General features: G+C 38.6%; 1 protein-coding gene across 6 annotated transcripts in view; it reads right to left on the minus strand.

Moving 5' to 3' along the window:
* MLLT3 (MLLT3 super elongation complex subunit) overlaps positions 1-17,597 on the minus strand; it is a 146,144-nt gene that overhangs the window by 40,313 nt on the left and 88,234 nt on the right. For all 6 annotated transcript variants that reach the window (XM_038170967.2, XM_038170965.2, XM_038170964.2 and 3 more), the window contains 2 exons: positions 11,750-11,869; positions 160-768 (listed from right to left, as the gene is read on the minus strand). In XM_038170967.2, the coding sequence (XP_038026895.1) occupies positions 160-768; positions 11,750-11,869 (729 nt within the window). The remainder of the gene's footprint in view (positions 1-159; positions 769-11,749; positions 11,870-17,597) is intronic.

Below are 17,597 nucleotides of genomic sequence, written 5' to 3' on the forward strand. Positions count from 1 at the left end.
GAAACAGAATACATGTAAGTTTAAGCTGGCAGTAGTCAGCATCCTTCAGTTTGAACAATTTGCCAATAGACAAGAGGAGGGGAGGGGAAAACACAGTATGGTGTACAATCCCACAGACTGGAAACACTCAACACACATGAAAAACAAAACACCACTTACTTCAGATTTAGAAGACAAGTTCTCTTCCATGTCAGAATCATTGGGATCTACAATATCATCAAATGGTGGTAAAGTAGACGTCTTCTTTTCCAGTGTATCGCTTTCAATTTTGACTCTCCCCATCTTGAGTTGAGATCTATCCTTTGTTTGTTTTTTCTCAGCTGAACAAGTAAATATCAGTGGTGGAGCACTAGAAAAACTTTTAAATAATGACTCCGACACAACTTTTTTTCTTTTTTTTGCAGAAGATTCATCAGAGTCCAGAACAGAGGGCCTTTTTGTAGGGGTCTTCTTTTCTTGCTGCTGTCCACCTGTAATGGTAAGGATGGTAGTGTTTTCAGATTTTGGCTCCTTGGACATAGATTTGGGTTCCTTGAAGGCCATCTTAGGAACTATTTTTTCATCTTTTAGTGGTTTGTTTTCTTTGGGTTTCTTAAAGGATTCTTTGGAAGATTTGTTGTGTTCCCTGGAAGGTTCTTTGAAGGCACTTTTATGTTCTTTCGAGTCTTTAGAAGTTTTTTCCTTGTGCTCCTTTGTTAACTTGTGGGGCTTTGAAAAACTGTTACTACTGCTGCTACTGCTATTTGTGTTCAGAAGCTTAGTTGGGTCCTGCAAAAGGAAATGCAAAACTTTACTTCAAAAAACATAAAACAAACAAACACTAAAGCCCAAAAGACAAAAGCAATATGCACATAGGATTCATATTAAAAACTTCGAACTGCAGGGTTAAAACTATAAACTGCAAATGACTATGCAGGAATAGATACAGAAACGATCATTTTGGTCAATTTATCTGTTACAAAGTGGTTGTACATGAGCAGTTATCACTGCTTGGTATTTCAAAGGGTTAGGTTTTTATCTCTTAAGAATGAGATGTCGCCTTTAAGATACATTTTAAGATAAACAAAAAGATAGCCTAGGAAATGTTAATCAAGAACTATTAAATAGCAGAAAGAAAGCCATCACAAATTCATATATGTACCATACATTGTTAACAGAATTACTTCAGAATCAGTGCAAAACGTGCTCCTGATGACATTTCAGGCAAAGCTTGACTTCCCAGCCATGATCCCCTCTACAGCTTTAGTCAGAGCCTCTCATAAAAAATGGTAACTGTGGGTCCAGCCTGGCTATTGTGGACATGATTGGACATGAAACATTTCACAGTCAATGTTCATTAATGGAAAGCCTCTAGGAAAAGGGTCTTCTTCTTTGTATTTATTGCTGCTGTCTATGTTGAATATTCCATTGCATTTTTAAATTCACCTGCTCTAAACGAGACAGGTTTCTGAGAGGATGATGATTTGCAAGTCCTATATGATAGGCAAAACAAGAGAAGGCCTTAACAGTGGGCAGAAGCATCAACCCAGCATACAAATTTCCAGGAAGTAATCAACCACAAGTCTCTGAAGAGATGTGAACATGAAAAAGGATTGTCCCAAGAGTCAAATACAGGCATTATAGATTAATGTAAAAAGCAGATCTAATGCGTGCTAAGTGTATGGAGAGCTGTTGCATTAAAGGGTAAGAAAGTTTGGCAGGGCCTAAACCCCCTTGCATTCCAGTTGCCCTCAGATATCAGAGGGGTTGGGAGTGGCTGGTTTTAGATTCTGAGTGATGCCCAATTTGGCACTGTTAAATCTGGTTGCATTCAATATGCTGAATTATCACAATAACAGATGCACAAATAGCGAAATATACTTACAGTCAAGTAAATGGCTGGTGTAGTTTATTGAATGTTTTGTTCCATATCCAGACAGATGTCTGGGGCCTTAGCATCTATGCTGTTTAATATCCCTAATCTTGTTCCCAATAACTCAGTGATATCTCATGGCATGCATCGAGATCATTTCAGAGAATGTCCATGTAACCACGCCAAACAACCAGCATGGACAGTTCTCAAAAAGGTGGCAAACTTTGAGTTGATTCCTGAGATTCCAATGTGCAATGTCAGCTCTACCCTTTTTAGAGACCAGCTAGGGTTAAAGAGAACTCATTGTTGTCCCATGTTTTCAATTAAGTAAGGACCCTTGTGGAAGATGTGAGTAGTTAGCTCAACAGGAGGCCGAGTTGGTACAAATAGCTGTTTAACTTCGATTTTGAACTAAAGTGCTATGGTGGAATGGGTCTCAAAATTAGTCCAGGAACACATTATGAGCACTGAGCAAGATATAATTAAAGTGTACCAACATTCATATCCATGGGGAGAGGCATGTACGTGATCAAAGCCATGTTTGAGCTTACTCCCAGCATCTTCTATAGTAAGCTGGGAAGCCATTCCACATTCAGTGCTGTTTTCAATTAGGCATCCTATTATGGTGTCTCCACTTTTCCCTATTAGAAGTGGAATCTGCTGACCTTTGTCCTCATTTTCTATAACCCATTTTCATTTAGAAAAGGTGAAATTGTTTTGCAATGCTACCACAGACAAACTTATAAATTTGTGGGGGAAGTTCCAAGTGTGTATCCATTATAGCCAGCTTAAGCATGGATCCACAGCCATCCTGTTGTACATGTATTCCTTGTATTTTGTCTAGTAGTCAGAAATTCAAGTACTCAATTATGTTTGCTAAAGGTGAAATTATGCCAGCAATCCAAATTAGGTTGTTACTTTATAACAATCACCATTGTTCTTTTCTGGTTTGGTAGAATCATAATTCCAGTTGGCTTATAAGTAGACCTTTTGATTACCCTGCAGCCAATTTGTACTTTCTCTCCTGGAATGGCATAGAGTCTAGCCATCTAAAGAGAGTTGCTCAAACTCTGTTCATCCTTTAAACATACTTTGTTTCCACATAAAACTAAAGTGGAGAGATTTAGGTCTGCCTTACTTTGAGGTGTTCCAGTACTTGCAGTGTATTTGAGCAGTACATGGTCCCAAGGGGCTTGTGCTTTGACCACGGTGAGTATAAACCTACATGTAAGTCCTATTCGCCCTTGTTGCCAAAGACACAGAAGTGGGTTCTACTAGAGTACAGTTATATCAACAATCCCAATTTTCAGCAACACAAAACTTCCTTGTTCTTGGGCCTAATAGACCACTGAAAAATATTTCATGCAACTTTTCATGTGTAGATCCATTGATCATTCTACACCATACTGGAATTTCTTCTCTAGCTACTCCCCTCAGGAGGGGCAGCAATCTTTCTCTACCCCAGTCCCACTCATGTTTGGAATACACTTCAGCCCCATGCATAACCACAGTGGCCAAGTTTAAATTTTTTTTGATGGACCATAGTCCCATACTTCCAGTGTATTTTACATAAACTTGGGACTATGGCCATTCTGAGTCCTTAAACCAAAATGAATTGTGTTAAGGCCAGGGTAAAGCATAATATAATCAACTCAAACTGCTGATTTGTCATTTTCCAGCTGTACACATGCTGTTCACTCAGGATTTCTGTGAACACAAAAGCAGGGAAAAGTTGTATTCAACCAGAAGGGTCATAAAAATGGTGAGATCCATCGGGTGCTAACCTGGCACACCTTTCCTGAGCAATCTCTGGATTTGGATGCATAGGGATTTTTGGGTGTAGTTAGTACCATTTGTACTCCAGTCTAAAGCATTTTCACCAGCACAGGTTGGCTTGCATAAAAGCTACTCTAGGATGCTCCCCTGTTTTTTCATCTGCTTTTGGTAGCACAGTTGTGGCAGAAGAGCAAAAAGCTTTCATCTTCAGTCAACCATCTCAGCTCTATCTATTATTTAACTGACAGATGGCATTAGACAGTCATAGATACCATTCAGATTTGTAAGTTTTGCAAAATGCTTGACCAACCCATTTGTTCTCTCAGCAATACCATTGGCTTGGGGGTAGTATGGGGTGTAAAATACCTACTGGATCCCTTCCTCCTCTGCCCAGCCAAGTACTAGCTTGGCTGTAAAGTGTGATCCATTATCACTTTGAATCTGCTCTGGAAAGGGAAGTGTACTAAACAATTTTTTTCAGGCTATGGACTGTATTTTCCCTTGCAGCAGCAGTAGCAGCTGTGGCCATGGTAATTCCTGAGATTACTTCCACCCCTACCAATATGTATCTTTTACCCCCTGAGGGTCATAGTGGGCAAACATAATCAATCTGCCAGGTGTGCCACAATGTTTTCTTATCTCAGATATTCAGGGAAGGCACTTTACACAGGTGGTCTTTGTTAAGTCATAAACAACATTATGAACAGGCAGTCACGACTCATTCACAGTTTAACTGATACAGGCCATCCTCGACTATGCCTTCCCAATATAAATCGGTTTGTCCAGCGTGGCCGCATTTAACACATAACCATTCAAGTAAGCGTTCCCATTCTTGATCATCATTTAAGACACTAATTTGTGTCAGCCAGGCTGTCTACCTGTTGGTTAAACTGGGCAGCCATCAAGTTTCAATGATCGTGTTCGTTCACCCAGCCAATATGTAGTGCCCTCTTTGTTCTTCTGTCTCCAGCAATTGTTTCCAACTATCAGTTTGCCAAACTGAGGTTTACCTGCCAGTCATTGACTGCCCAGTGCCCTATTCATTCAGTGTCTCCCTTAAAACAGCAGTATGAGTCTGTAAATATAGCTGGCACCATGATGTGCAGCTAATAAAACTGCTCTAAGTTCACTACCTGTTCACTACCATTAAATATTTTACTTAATCTTTGTCCTGTGGTTACTTCTAGTGCTACAGATTTATTCTCCCTATAAGAGATTTCTCCCTATGAGATGTTTCATCAGTGAACTACACCCCAGTGAGATCACTGTCTTCCTTCAGAGGGGTAACTTCTTGAACTGGAGATGGCTTGCTGGGTGTAGGTTGGAACAACAGAGTACCACCTATGTCCTTTTGCAGTTTAGACATTTTAATATTACCATTGGTAATCCGCATGATTTCATTAATTCCTTCCAGGTAAGCATACCATTTATGAACAGTGGGTTTCTGGGCAAAACCAGCAGGCAGTGCTTAAACGTAGCTCTAGATGTAGTCTTTATGGACTACATCTAGAAAGCGTAAAGGTCCTCAGATGATAGCACCTTGCCCTCTTTTTATCTGTCCAACCCACTTTACTGCTCCAACTAGGGACATCAAACCCTTCGCAAGATCTGACTATCTCCTTTCAGCATTGTTGAAAGCACAGGATCTAAATTCTAGCGGTCTTTCTGGCCTTCCTGGCCCCTTTTGCCATAGGTTGCAATGAGAACCATGTTCATTAAATCCCCATTCTATACGGATAGGGTCATTTGGGTGTATAGGACCAAGATCTTACAATAGCCTCAGTTCTTTTATTAACAACTCTAATCACAGGAGCCCATATATAGCTGGTGGAAAGCAAAAATATTCCACCTGTAAGCTACAAGACAATACTCATTCTTCAGCAGTTGAGCAGGCTGGGCAAAAAAAAAACAACTTAGAAAATAATATTGGATTGATATATTAAAACTTTTTTTTTCTTCCCTCAATTAAAGCTGTTTTAAATGTTGGAGGAGAAGAGAATTATTATTATTATTATATTTTTAAACTAAAAGTTAGATGTGTGTAAACAATGGTACTTCAAGTCAGAGGCATGCTTGCTTTGTGAAAGATCATCAAGCAACCAATTCTGCAGATTCTTTTAATTAGTTAATTAAAAGACTTTTGCATGGATTCCAACTCTGTGCTTACTGGCCAGGTGTATCACGCACAAACATACAGATAACAATGCGTTAATTTTTAAATCTCCTCAGTCAACTATTAGATTAATATACTCTGTACTAACATTCCACACTAATGAAAGATAAATTACTTTGAAATGCAAAGTTGTAAATGAAAATCATTATGTTCCTCAACAATAAACAACATTCTGATGACATTTGAACATCTGAACGTAAGACACTTCCCTGTTTTCAGGGCCAGTAATTAAAAACAAAAATAGAAAAGCATTAATCATTTCTTAAGATATATTACTCTAGTCAAAACTCCTTACCTGGTATCTTAAAAAAGATAAAAATTTATGATAATTTTAAAAAGCTCGATATTTTATATCGGACCTATTACTAATGCTTTTATCTTGTTCTATCACACCAGAGCTGTAAGCATTGCCAGGGAGAGGGGAATGCGTGCCATTAAAAAATGAGTCCTTATGTTTCCTATTAGTCTCCTTAGGACATATTTTAGATCCCTGAAATGAGGGGACACTTGTTTTAGTGTCTGTCCAACAAATGACAACTGCGAAATAGGTCCTGGGATGCAGAAGTATTAAAGCTAATAAGAACTGGAGATCTTTCTTGGCTTTTAAATTTTAAAACCAGGGTTCCTTCCTCTTTCTACAACTTGGAAACATATGTTTTCATGGAAATCTTAGTAGAGACATGACATACTTATAGTACCACAACATATATACACACCATGCTGTCTGAAAGCTACTTTCTCATTAAGACATCCAAGCCCTTGATTTTACGCTTGCATTCATTCTCTAGGTAAAAAATAGATCTTCACTCATTTCCTAATTTTCTGCAATGACCCTAACACATGCCAACTATGAACTTCAAGGAAGCAGCATGAGGAACATAAACATTGAAAGACAGACAAAAAATCCAAATATACTCACTAGTAAAATTATATCAACATAATGATGAATGTGGAAGGTTTGCAAGGATGAAATGGGGCTAAATATTCAGATCATGTACAATATAGATCTTACTGAAAATCAGAATGGACTTTGAACTCATTTTGTTGTTAACAAAACCTAACGGGGTGTTTAAATGTTTGTTTTCCTCCTCACCTTAAGAAGTGTTGCAAGAAATAAAAGTGAATGACATGTTTCTATCAAGAGCAACAAATAGAACAGTTGTTTCTCAGGTTGCATATGCAAAATGGAGATTGTGTTTTTTTGACAGGTGATATATTTACATACCATAGCTTACATTTGTGTATTCATCAAATATTAGTTGAAGCAATCCAAGCGAGTGTTACTTTGATACATTGCATAACAAACATCAAAAGAATAATACAGAGCATTAAACAAATTTTAAAATACCAGTAGATGTTTTCATTTCTTAATCCAAGTAACACTATGTACACACAGTACTTCAACATATATAACTCCTTTCATGGAACAGTACTGACAGGCCTTTAAAAATAAATATTTTTTGAAGTATGATAAAAACCTAAGATCTTACCAACACAGAAAATCTAAGATCTTACCTGTGCTGCTCAACAGGTAACACATTGCAGATTAAAACAATTCTGCAACTACAGGGCAAAAAAAAAGGTGTTGAACTCTGTACATTTTGCATGGCTGGATAGTGGCTTCATATTACATAATATAATTCCCAATGTGCTTGAATAGGGCTTGGGATAAGCAATATCCTCTGGAAATCACTTCAAACATCGCCAGTTGCTGACAGACATTGGGAAGCTAATTAACAAATGAAACAGTTGGAGGGGAGGCAGGTATTGTTTAATTCAGTTAAGTGATTAAACTGAGTACTGTCGTGGCCTTGCCGGTCTACTATATTGCAGTATTACCCCACAAACTTAGGATTATTGATCCCAAACCCATGTGTTATTTCCATTTGTAATTTAAATAACAAAACAACGCAGTATTTGTTCACATGTTACACCTACTGAGATCACAGCCATGGAGTCAGTCTCATATATGCCTTCCACTCTTAAAAGAAAAAAGATAAGGAAAGTATCTAGAAGCATGAAAAAATTCAGATTTCTGTTGAATACAAATGTGTTTGATATTTGACTAAAAACGCTATTTGATTTGGAGGAAAACACCCACACAGCTGAAAGTTTCCATAAATGCTATGGTATTCTATTCTATTCTATTCTATTCTATTCTATTCTATTCTATTCTATTCTATTCTATTCTATTCTATTCTATTCTATTCTATTCTATTCTATTCTATTCTATTCTATTCTATTCCATTCTATTCCATTCTATTCCATTCTATTCCATTCTATTCCATTCTATTCTATTCCATTGTATTCCATTCCATTCCATTCCATTCCATTCCATTCCATTCCATTCCATTCCATTCCATTCCATTCTTTACATGGTATATAAATGCTATGCTATTCTTTCAATTGCTAGCTGCTCTTTGGAGATGAATTCACTTGCTGCTGGTTCTGCTATCTTGGTCTGGTGAAAGGTGTCACTGCCCATGGCAGTGAGGCATCAGCTAGATGATCTTTAGGGTCCCTTCCAACCCAAACCAACCTATGATTCTATTATTCTTTTTACAGATTTACAAAGCTTTCCACACTTCAGAAGACTTGATTGTCCTTCCCACTGAACTATTATGACCAGTGACATCATAAGAATCAGAAGTAGGAGAATTAGAAAACTCACTGGTTAGACAGAGAAAGCCCAAAGGTGAAGGAGAGCACAAAACACTTTTTTTTTTTCCTGGTCAGGCACTGGAATAAGAGCTTTTGTTTATTTGTTTATAAAGTAAACCTCATTTCATTGCAGCTGACAATACATCTCTCTCCCAAAGATATAATCATCCCAACAATAATTACCAAGCTATTCCACATTCTGTGTATAAAGTATTCACACTGTACAAATAGGCAGAGTAATACAACTTAATATCAGCACAGGTACACACAGTAGCCAGCCTGCAGCAGCTCTGAAACTACAGCTTTGTTTTAGAATCTCACTACTGGGGCTCACTAATATACTCCATATTAAATTAAACATAAACAGATTTTTAGAAATACATTCCTATTTTTAATACATAATTGCAGAAGACCATGCAACAGAAAACCAACTGTCAGTTCTCTCTTCTTTCACAGTCTATTGTATTTTTGATAAGTGAATGCTAAGCCAACACCACCACTTCTTTGCAGAGGTTTTACAGTCTTAACTGCAATTTTCCTCTTAACCATAAAGCCCATGTGATAGTTTGTGGACGCTAAGTGAGTAAGCAAACATCCTTAGATTCTGATTTTCCACCTTCAGAGTTAAAACTTGACCTCAACTTTGGTATTCACAGACACAAAACAAACCCAAACCAAACCAAGCACATCAAAGACTACTGCTGTAGAAGGAAAACCCAAAAATGATCAGGGCCAGACACCCTGGAGTACAGACACCCATAATAAAGTATGTTATTTACACATGGAACTACTAAGACACCTATCTTCTGCATCTCTTCTCACTATTAAATATCGCATTGAACAGCATACCAGATAGAAAAAGATAAAAAAAAGTCAAATACCCAGCACTGCTGCTGAACATCCCTATTTTATAATCACAAAATCATTTAGGTCAGAAAAGTCTTCTAAGATCATCAAGTCCAACCATTAACCTAGCACTGCCAAGTCTACCAGTAAACCACATCCCTATGTTCAACATCTACATGTCTTTTGAAGACCTTCAGTGATAGTGACTCTGCTTCTGTGGGGAACCTATTCCAATGCTGCAGAACTCTTTCGGTGAAGTAATTTTTCCTAATATCCAACCTGAACCTCTCCTGGCACAACTTGAGGCCATTTCCTTTTTCATATTGCTTTTGCTTTGGAGAAGAGACCGATCCCCACCCCAATACAACCTCTTCAGAGTCAGTTGCAGAGTGATAATGCTTCCCCTGAGCCTCCTTTTCTCTAGGCTAAACAACCCCAGTTCCCTCAGCCACTCCTTGTAAGACTTGTTCTCTAGACCCTTCACCAGCTTCATGGCCCTTCGCTGGACATGTTCCAGGGCCTCAGTGTCCTTCTTGTTGTGAGGAGACCAAAACTGAACACAGTATACAAGGTGCAGCCTCACCAGAGTGAAGTAGAGAGGGACAATCACTTCCCTAGTCACACTTGCCACAGATACAAACACTGAATACAACGCTAAGTTGTGATGTACATCTGACTCATACTGACTCCTCCAGAATCATCTTCTGGCTGTAAAACTGGGTCAAACTCACTGCAGGTATTTGCTTCAGTGGAAATGAAAGATTTCAAGCCTTTGTTTTCAAGGAAGAGTGCAGCAAACATGTAAGACTCTCTTCATCTCAACCACCTTCAATGCATGTCACCAAACAGTTAACTGCTATAGGGCTTAGAAAATGACATCTCAGTTAGCACTTGCTTGTGAAATAAACTACACTCAAATTCAAGACTTACCAAAGAGTACAGATACTAGCAGAAGCAGTAGTGTAGGACTTGTTATAATTTCTGTACTCAGACTGAAGTCCTCCTACAGGTGTTTGGGTTGCTTATTTCAGGCCAAGCCTCAATATGCCTGTTTTGGCATGCAATGCAAGGGTGAACCAACATTACAGTTGAATCCAAAGTAGCGGTTCAGAAACAGAACTCTACAGAGCTATCCAGCCTCACAAAAACCCCTATTACTGACAGTAAGTTGGCAAAACAACTCATCTTCAGTGTCCAAATGTAGGCAGATATGTCCTAGAATAAGCAGATGAACAGTTACCTGCTTCTTAGTCATTAAGCACCAATTTTGAAATGGCAAAGTACCTTCATTCTAATCCTCAGCTCCTCACTAGAAAAACAAAAACAACATGTCCACATCTTCTTTAAATGTTGCAAGAACTACATTACAGATTGTGAGTCACTCCGATACAAAGCAAAGTAGGCAGGAGCATGTCAAAGAGCTTTTTTTCCCCTCTATGTATCCTTTCTGTTGTGACAAGAATGTATTCTTATCAATGGACACACTTAGACATACCCATAGTTCATTACCTGACAGTTTTTAAAAGAACTTACAAGATAGTCGAACTAGCATTTTTCCAGAAGGTAGTATTTTTATAGCTGCAGAACATGAAAGTTATTGATAAAAAAGGATATTGCTCTTGTAGTACACAAACTCAGACACCAGCAAGATTAAGTAACGTGTTTCAAACTGAGAGAAGATGAAAAAAAAATCAAAACAAAATTTAATGGAACATAAAAAGGTCATATAAGATAATTCATTCATGAATCAAGTAATTGTGCTGCATTTCTTTCCCATTTAATAACAAGGTGCTCTTCATTCTCTCACGTGATTAATTCATTACATCAAACTGAAGTTCCCTGCTGTTTAGGAAAGGCCCACATATTATTCAACAGGTTCATTGAATATATCTTTCTGCCTCATCCTAAATTGGGGTTTCAATCTGATGTCCTAGAGACTGATGATTTGTCAATATATTTGAAACACCTGGTAAAGAATAACCCCTGAACTTTAAACAAAATGAAAAATGCTATAAAAAATACAACTTCCAGGTTTCACTTCACACAGTTGCCTTAAAAACATTCATTTTAAGATAATAGACAAATGAAATAATTATTATAGTATTTTGTAATATTTTTATATTTCTGTAGATCATTTTTCCATGCCCAGAATCTCCCAATGCTACAACAGGTAATTATAATTCCTTCTGGAAAAGGAGGAAGACAACCATGCATGTTCAGAAAACAGAAAAGTAATACTTCAGGTAGCACCTACTCTCACAAATAACTGTTTTCTGCATTATTTGCATGTGGCTTACAGTAAGTTTATATTGAAGAAACATTAATATGTTGTCACCACTGAACAATGTCACAAATTGCAAAGATACCTAGAAAGGTTTTTCTTCTCAAGTTACTTCGCAGAGAAAGCCCTGTTAAGTACCTTCTATCAAAATAAGTCTCACCTTTGGCCCATGAGATGATTTCTTCTTCACTTCAGAAAAAGACAGGGAGTTACTGGGAAGGTTGGGGAGATGAAGGCTCTGCCCTGAAGAGAATGATGTGCCATCTGACATTACCATGATCTGTTGTGAGAGGAAAAGCATGTAAATCAAACATTACCCACAGAGAGAGTCTCACCTGCTTAAGTTACTAGTAAATCATTTTAGTACAAGAATAAAATTTCTCCAACAAACCATATATTTGTTTCTTCTCAACAGGAGACAAGACAATGGCCTACCACACGGCCATCCACTATTCAATGAACAAATCAAATCTTTCGATTCATATGTAAATACAGTGCAAGCCCCTTGAAAAAAAAAAACAAAAAAACAAAAAAACACAAAACATGTTCTAATACAGCTGCTTACACAGCATTGCAACTGAGACCTTAGCATCCTTTTCCTTGTCTTGAGAGATGTCTGTTACCTTTGAATGTCCATTCCACCTGCACTAAAAGGTTCTGCAGGCTACTGACATCCCATACAGAAATGTGTGTGTGCAGCAGAACACAGCTGATTCCCTAAAGCAAAGCTGGTTGTGCCTCTGGGAGAACAGTTTGAAGGCTGAGGAGACAAGGGTAAAAAAGTGTGAGAAATTGCAGTGCAAATATCCAAGGTCAGAGAAGGGAAGAAACCTGCTCTGGTGTCTGGAGCACTACTTCCCTGCAGCCCACGGAGAGGACCATGCCAGAGCAGATACCCACACATAGCCCACTGAGTACTTTCACACCAGAGCAGGTGGATATACTCTGGAAGACATGGAGAGCCTGGACTAAAGCAGTTCTTTAAAGACAGCAGCCTGCAGACAGGACCCACACTGAGTCAGGGCTAAAGTGTGAGGAGCAAGGAGCAGCAGGTAACTGATATGGACTGAACACCCCATACTGCTTGTGGCATGGTAAGAGGTAGAGGAGTTAAGAATGAAGGAGTTAAGTTGAGCACAGGAAGGAGGGAGGAAGGAGAAGGTGCTGTTTTAATGTTTGCCTGTACTTCTCACTATCCAAATGTACATTAATCAGCAATAAATTAAATCAGTTTTCCCCAAGTTGAGGCTGTGCTGTCCATGTCAATAACTTGTAAGCACCAATCTCTTTCTCTCAACCCATGAGCTTTCATATCCCATCTTTTCCTCCTGGCCTACTGAGAAGGAGGAATGAGTAACTGAGTGGCTGCTTGGACTTTTATTCTTACCCAGGGTTAACCTGCTACAAACGTACACCGTACAAACAGCCTTAGGTTTTATTATGAAAGCAGCAGAGCTGCAGCTTCAACTTCTACCTTCAAGTTTCTGCTTTACCTAGTGTACAGTAAACTGAATAGCTGATGAGCAAACAACATTTTTGCTATGACAAGGGTCTAGTGGCCTCTCTTGATTTTAAAGTCTCATAATTACCAACAGATAAATCTAAGACACTGCACATAGTTGAGCCAATTGTAGAGTTGTACTCTGTGGATAGTACAGAAGTGGTAAATCTAGGCTATATATTTGTACACTTGGTATTTTCTCTCTCCAGTCAATTCAAGTCAAGAAAGATTGTTATTTACTACCTACAACTTTTTCAAGTCAGAATTTCATATTTTTTTATTCACTTATTCATTTAACAAAAGCTTCCCGTAAATCTTGTTGTAGACAACATCATTCAAAAGATCATGTGGCAGCCTGGAGAATAGTAAGGGACATGCCCAGGTAATAAAGATTGTTTCTTTTTTTGGCTTGTAAATTGACTGTTATCTTTCCAACACTGCAGCTAGAATCCTAAGGAGGAGAATGAAGACAATCTAAGTCACAACTTCGTTTTTTTCTCCTTCCTTGACCAGAGGTTCACGTATTAAAACGTATTATTTAAAAAATATATTAATACATTCAATAAACATTGTGAAGTAAGATTCCACGCAGGGCACATAGCACATTTACTCCTCAGTTCCTCTCTTCCATTTCTCAGACTCCTAAGCCAGAGCATACAAGGAGACAGAACACTCGAAAAACAACTGGGCAAAACACAACATCCATCTTGTAGTAAAGTCCACAGAGATTAGCTGTTGTGAATCACGGTAAATGATTTTATTTAGCCTGACGGATACTCTCTAACCTCAATTTACCAGGTGTTTTGGCTGAATTCAGCCCAGCCGAATATAACGAAAGGTAGAAGTAACAAATAGTCAGTGGTAAATACAAGGAAAATCTGTAGCCACATGTGTATACCATTAAGCTGTACAACACATAGAGAAAAATGCATTTGTCTCTATCATTATGCACAAATGCATTTGTCTCTATCCTTATTTACTCAAAAAAAAAAATCAAATGGGTGGTTAAATAAGATTGTTCTCCTTTAAATTAAACCTAATGCAATATTTTAAACCCATCAACTTCTTCACAGAAAATACCGCTTGAATTAAAACCAATTCATCTTTCAGCAGAAATAGATATAACGTTGCCCATTATTAAGGAGTTTAAGCAGGTATTTTGTTGGCACAAAGCAGCTCTGCTCAGGCACTCATGCAAGAGAGTGATGCATATGCATGTTATGCAGAAACACAGTCTGGAGGATCAGTGTCTGCCTTGCCTTGATGATTAAACCCAAAGAAACAAAAAAAATCTGCCAAGAATCTTTCTTCTGGGGTCAGAAGCTGCCATTTTCTCCCTGAACCATAAACTTCTGACTCATTAAAAGTAACAGAGATTCAACAACTACATAAATTCTCTTTTTAAAATACACAAACATTTCAGTTTAGAAATGCTTCTGAATATTCCTAGAAAGCTGACTTATTTATTTATTTATTCTAGTATATGGATTTCTCATGTAACTCAGTTTCTAGACAAGTATTAGAGGCTTTTTTGGACCATTAACAGCCTCGGTATGCCAGATTATACATTTAGACACAGGAGGACTCTAAAGAAAAATCTACAGAGCTTGGACAGACAGCTTTAGCATCTGAGGTCAGGCAGGTTAGGCAAATCTAGTTCCACAGAAAGAAAAACATATCCTGTATACATTTTAGAAGACAAAACCTGAACATTTCAAACTGCGAGCCACAAAAATTTCAGTGTATTAACTCCTGCAGCCTGTTATTTCATTATAAATTCCATGAAAAAATGGCAATCATAGATTTAAAATGTTGTTTAATGCAATCAAAAATGAATGCAATAAAGCAGAACCTAAGTTCAGCATTCCAGATAAGCACTATATGGACAACAAAAGGTCACGAAAATCTTCTGTAAAATTCACTTCTTGGCCCCTACAATAAAATACACATCTCTACCTTTCATATCGACTTCTGTCAGAAGTAGGATCTGGCCCTGACTAAAAAGTCCTACTTCAGGGAAAATCACTTGTCTTCTCTTCCTTCAAAAGAATGAAGTTAATATTAACATTAAAAACTCTCAAATTCTTGCAAAATGTTAGTTTTAATGTTTTAATGTTAGTTTTGTTTGCCAAGATTACCCAAAAAAAGGACAAAATGTGCCTACAAATATTTTTTTTGGAAATGAAATGAATTTCCATTTTGGCTAAACTTAGGAAAGAGACAGTTTTATATCCAGTTTAGGCACTACTACAGAAAGAGCCCAGCAAACAGAACTATAGCAGCTACGGCAATAGGTACTTGCCCTTCATTCTCCTATTAGCCAAAGATTAACTCTTGCAAACAGAAATGCACAGCATGGCAGGCATACGTCAATGAGTTTCCAGAGAAAGTCCCTCCTTTCATATTGCCACTATCACACTGGCAGCATATACTGTTTATACATGTGTCTTTCTGTGTGTGTATGTGTACGTACACAGCTATGTTAAGTCAAGGCTACATAAAAAGAGGAAAAGATGGAAATGACTTTACCAAAGGAAGCCATTAACTCTACAGCAAGAATTCAAGGTCATCAAAAGCAAACTAAGAGGTCTCCAATAAGGCCACACTATCTATACTTTTTTACTCACTTCCTCCCTTCTGCACTGCCAAGTTCCCTTCCAGCTTAAAGTTCCACAGAAATGTTTACTCCAGTATGCTGACAATACCACAGCCCAAGCATAAGCCAGGCACCCTAGACCATTTGCAGTGGGTGCTTGTCTGCTCCAACAATAAATTTAGGGACAAAACCCAGCAGAAGTATTAACTCCTCAACCACTTCCACAAGTTCCCGATGAACTGGTAACTACTCTGTACTAGCAGAGCAGTATCTGACAACAGTACTGGTATTTGCAAAGCAAGGTGAAATGACAGAGGCAACAGCTCAGTTTTACAGGAGTCAGTTTAAACAGCAATACAATAACATCCTGAATTCAGCAGCACTCAAAGTATGAAGATCCAGTTACAGTTTTGCTGTTCCTTCAGCAATGTATCTTAATATTGACTATATTCAGGCAGAGGAAAGGTTAAGCCAAGATCACAGCATGTCTTTGATGTGGTCAACAGTGACAGTTACAGGAAAAAATACAAGTACAGGACAAATAATGGAGAATTATTCTTTCCTTGTTCCCTACCTCCTCTCAGCAACCAATGGTTTAGGGAATTCCTGTACCAGAAGCTGTATCCATGTCATTGTTTTTAATAATGCTAATGCTAACTTTAAAAAATCATAGAAAAGTTTGGGATGGAAGAGACTTTTAAAGATAGTGAAGAATTTCTTCCTTACAGAAAAAGTACTTCCTCTTGAATGTTTTAAACCCAGTGTATGAATTCCATTTCCATTCCACCTAAATCTTCCCTCTTTTAGTTTAAAATCATTACCCCTTGTCCTATTACTACACTCCCTGACAAAGAGTTCCTCTCCTGCTTTCCTGTAGACCCCCCTTAGGAACTAGAAGGCCCAGTCTTCTCTTCTCCATGCTGAACAACCCCAACTCCCTCAGCCTGTCTTCATAGGAGAGGTGCTCCAGCCCTCTGATCATCTTTGTGGTCCTCCTCTGGACTTGCTCTAACAGGTCCATGTCCTTCTTATGTTGGGGGTCTCAGAGCTGAACACAGTGCTCCAGGTGGCTTCTCAGAAGAGCAGAGTAGAGGAAGGGAATTATCTCCCTTGACTTGCTGACCATGCTGCTTTTGATGCAGCTCAGAAAATGGTTGGCCTTCTGGGCTGTAAGTCTGCATTGCCAGCTTATACTTAGTTTTTCATCCACCAACACGCCCAAGTCCTTCTCATAAGGGTTGCTCTCAATCCCTTCTCCAGCCAGCCTGTATTCACATTTGGGATTGCCCTGACCCCACTGCAGCACCTTGCACTTGTCTTGTTGAACTCCATGAGGTTCACACAGGCCCACCTCTCAAGCCCGTACAGCTCCATCCCTTCTCTCAAGCACGTTGACCACACCGCACAGCTTGGTGATATGGGCAAACTTGAAGGTGCACTCAATTTCACTGTCCATGTCACTGACAAAGATGTTATATTGCACCGCTTCCAATACCATGTAATATACTGTGAAATGCCATTTGTCACTGGTCTCCACTTGGATATCAAGATCTTGACTGCAACTCTCTGAATGCAATCATCCAGTCAATTTTTAATCCAGTGAGCAGTCTGTCCATCAAACCCACGTCTCTCCAATTTAGAATCGCAGAATCATAGAAAATCCAAGTTAAAAGGGATCCACAAGGATCACTGAGTCCAACTCCTACACCCTCAAAGGACCCTTCAATAAATAAATAAGTAACAGGAAAACCTGTTACTTATTTACCATGTGTCTTGAGAGTGCTGTCCGAACACTTCTTGAACTCTGGCAGGCTTGGTCCCGTGACTGCTGCCCTGGGGATCCTATTCCAGTGCCCAACCACCCTCTTGGTTAAAAACCTTCTCCTGATACCTAACCTGAACCCCACCTGT

The sequence above is a fragment of the Anas platyrhynchos genome, chromosome Z (genome assembly GCF_047663525.1).
Source record: "Anas platyrhynchos isolate ZD024472 breed Pekin duck chromosome Z, IASCAAS_PekinDuck_T2T, whole genome shotgun sequence".
In the NCBI taxonomy this organism is placed as follows: domain Eukaryota; kingdom Metazoa; phylum Chordata; class Aves; order Anseriformes; family Anatidae; genus Anas; species Anas platyrhynchos.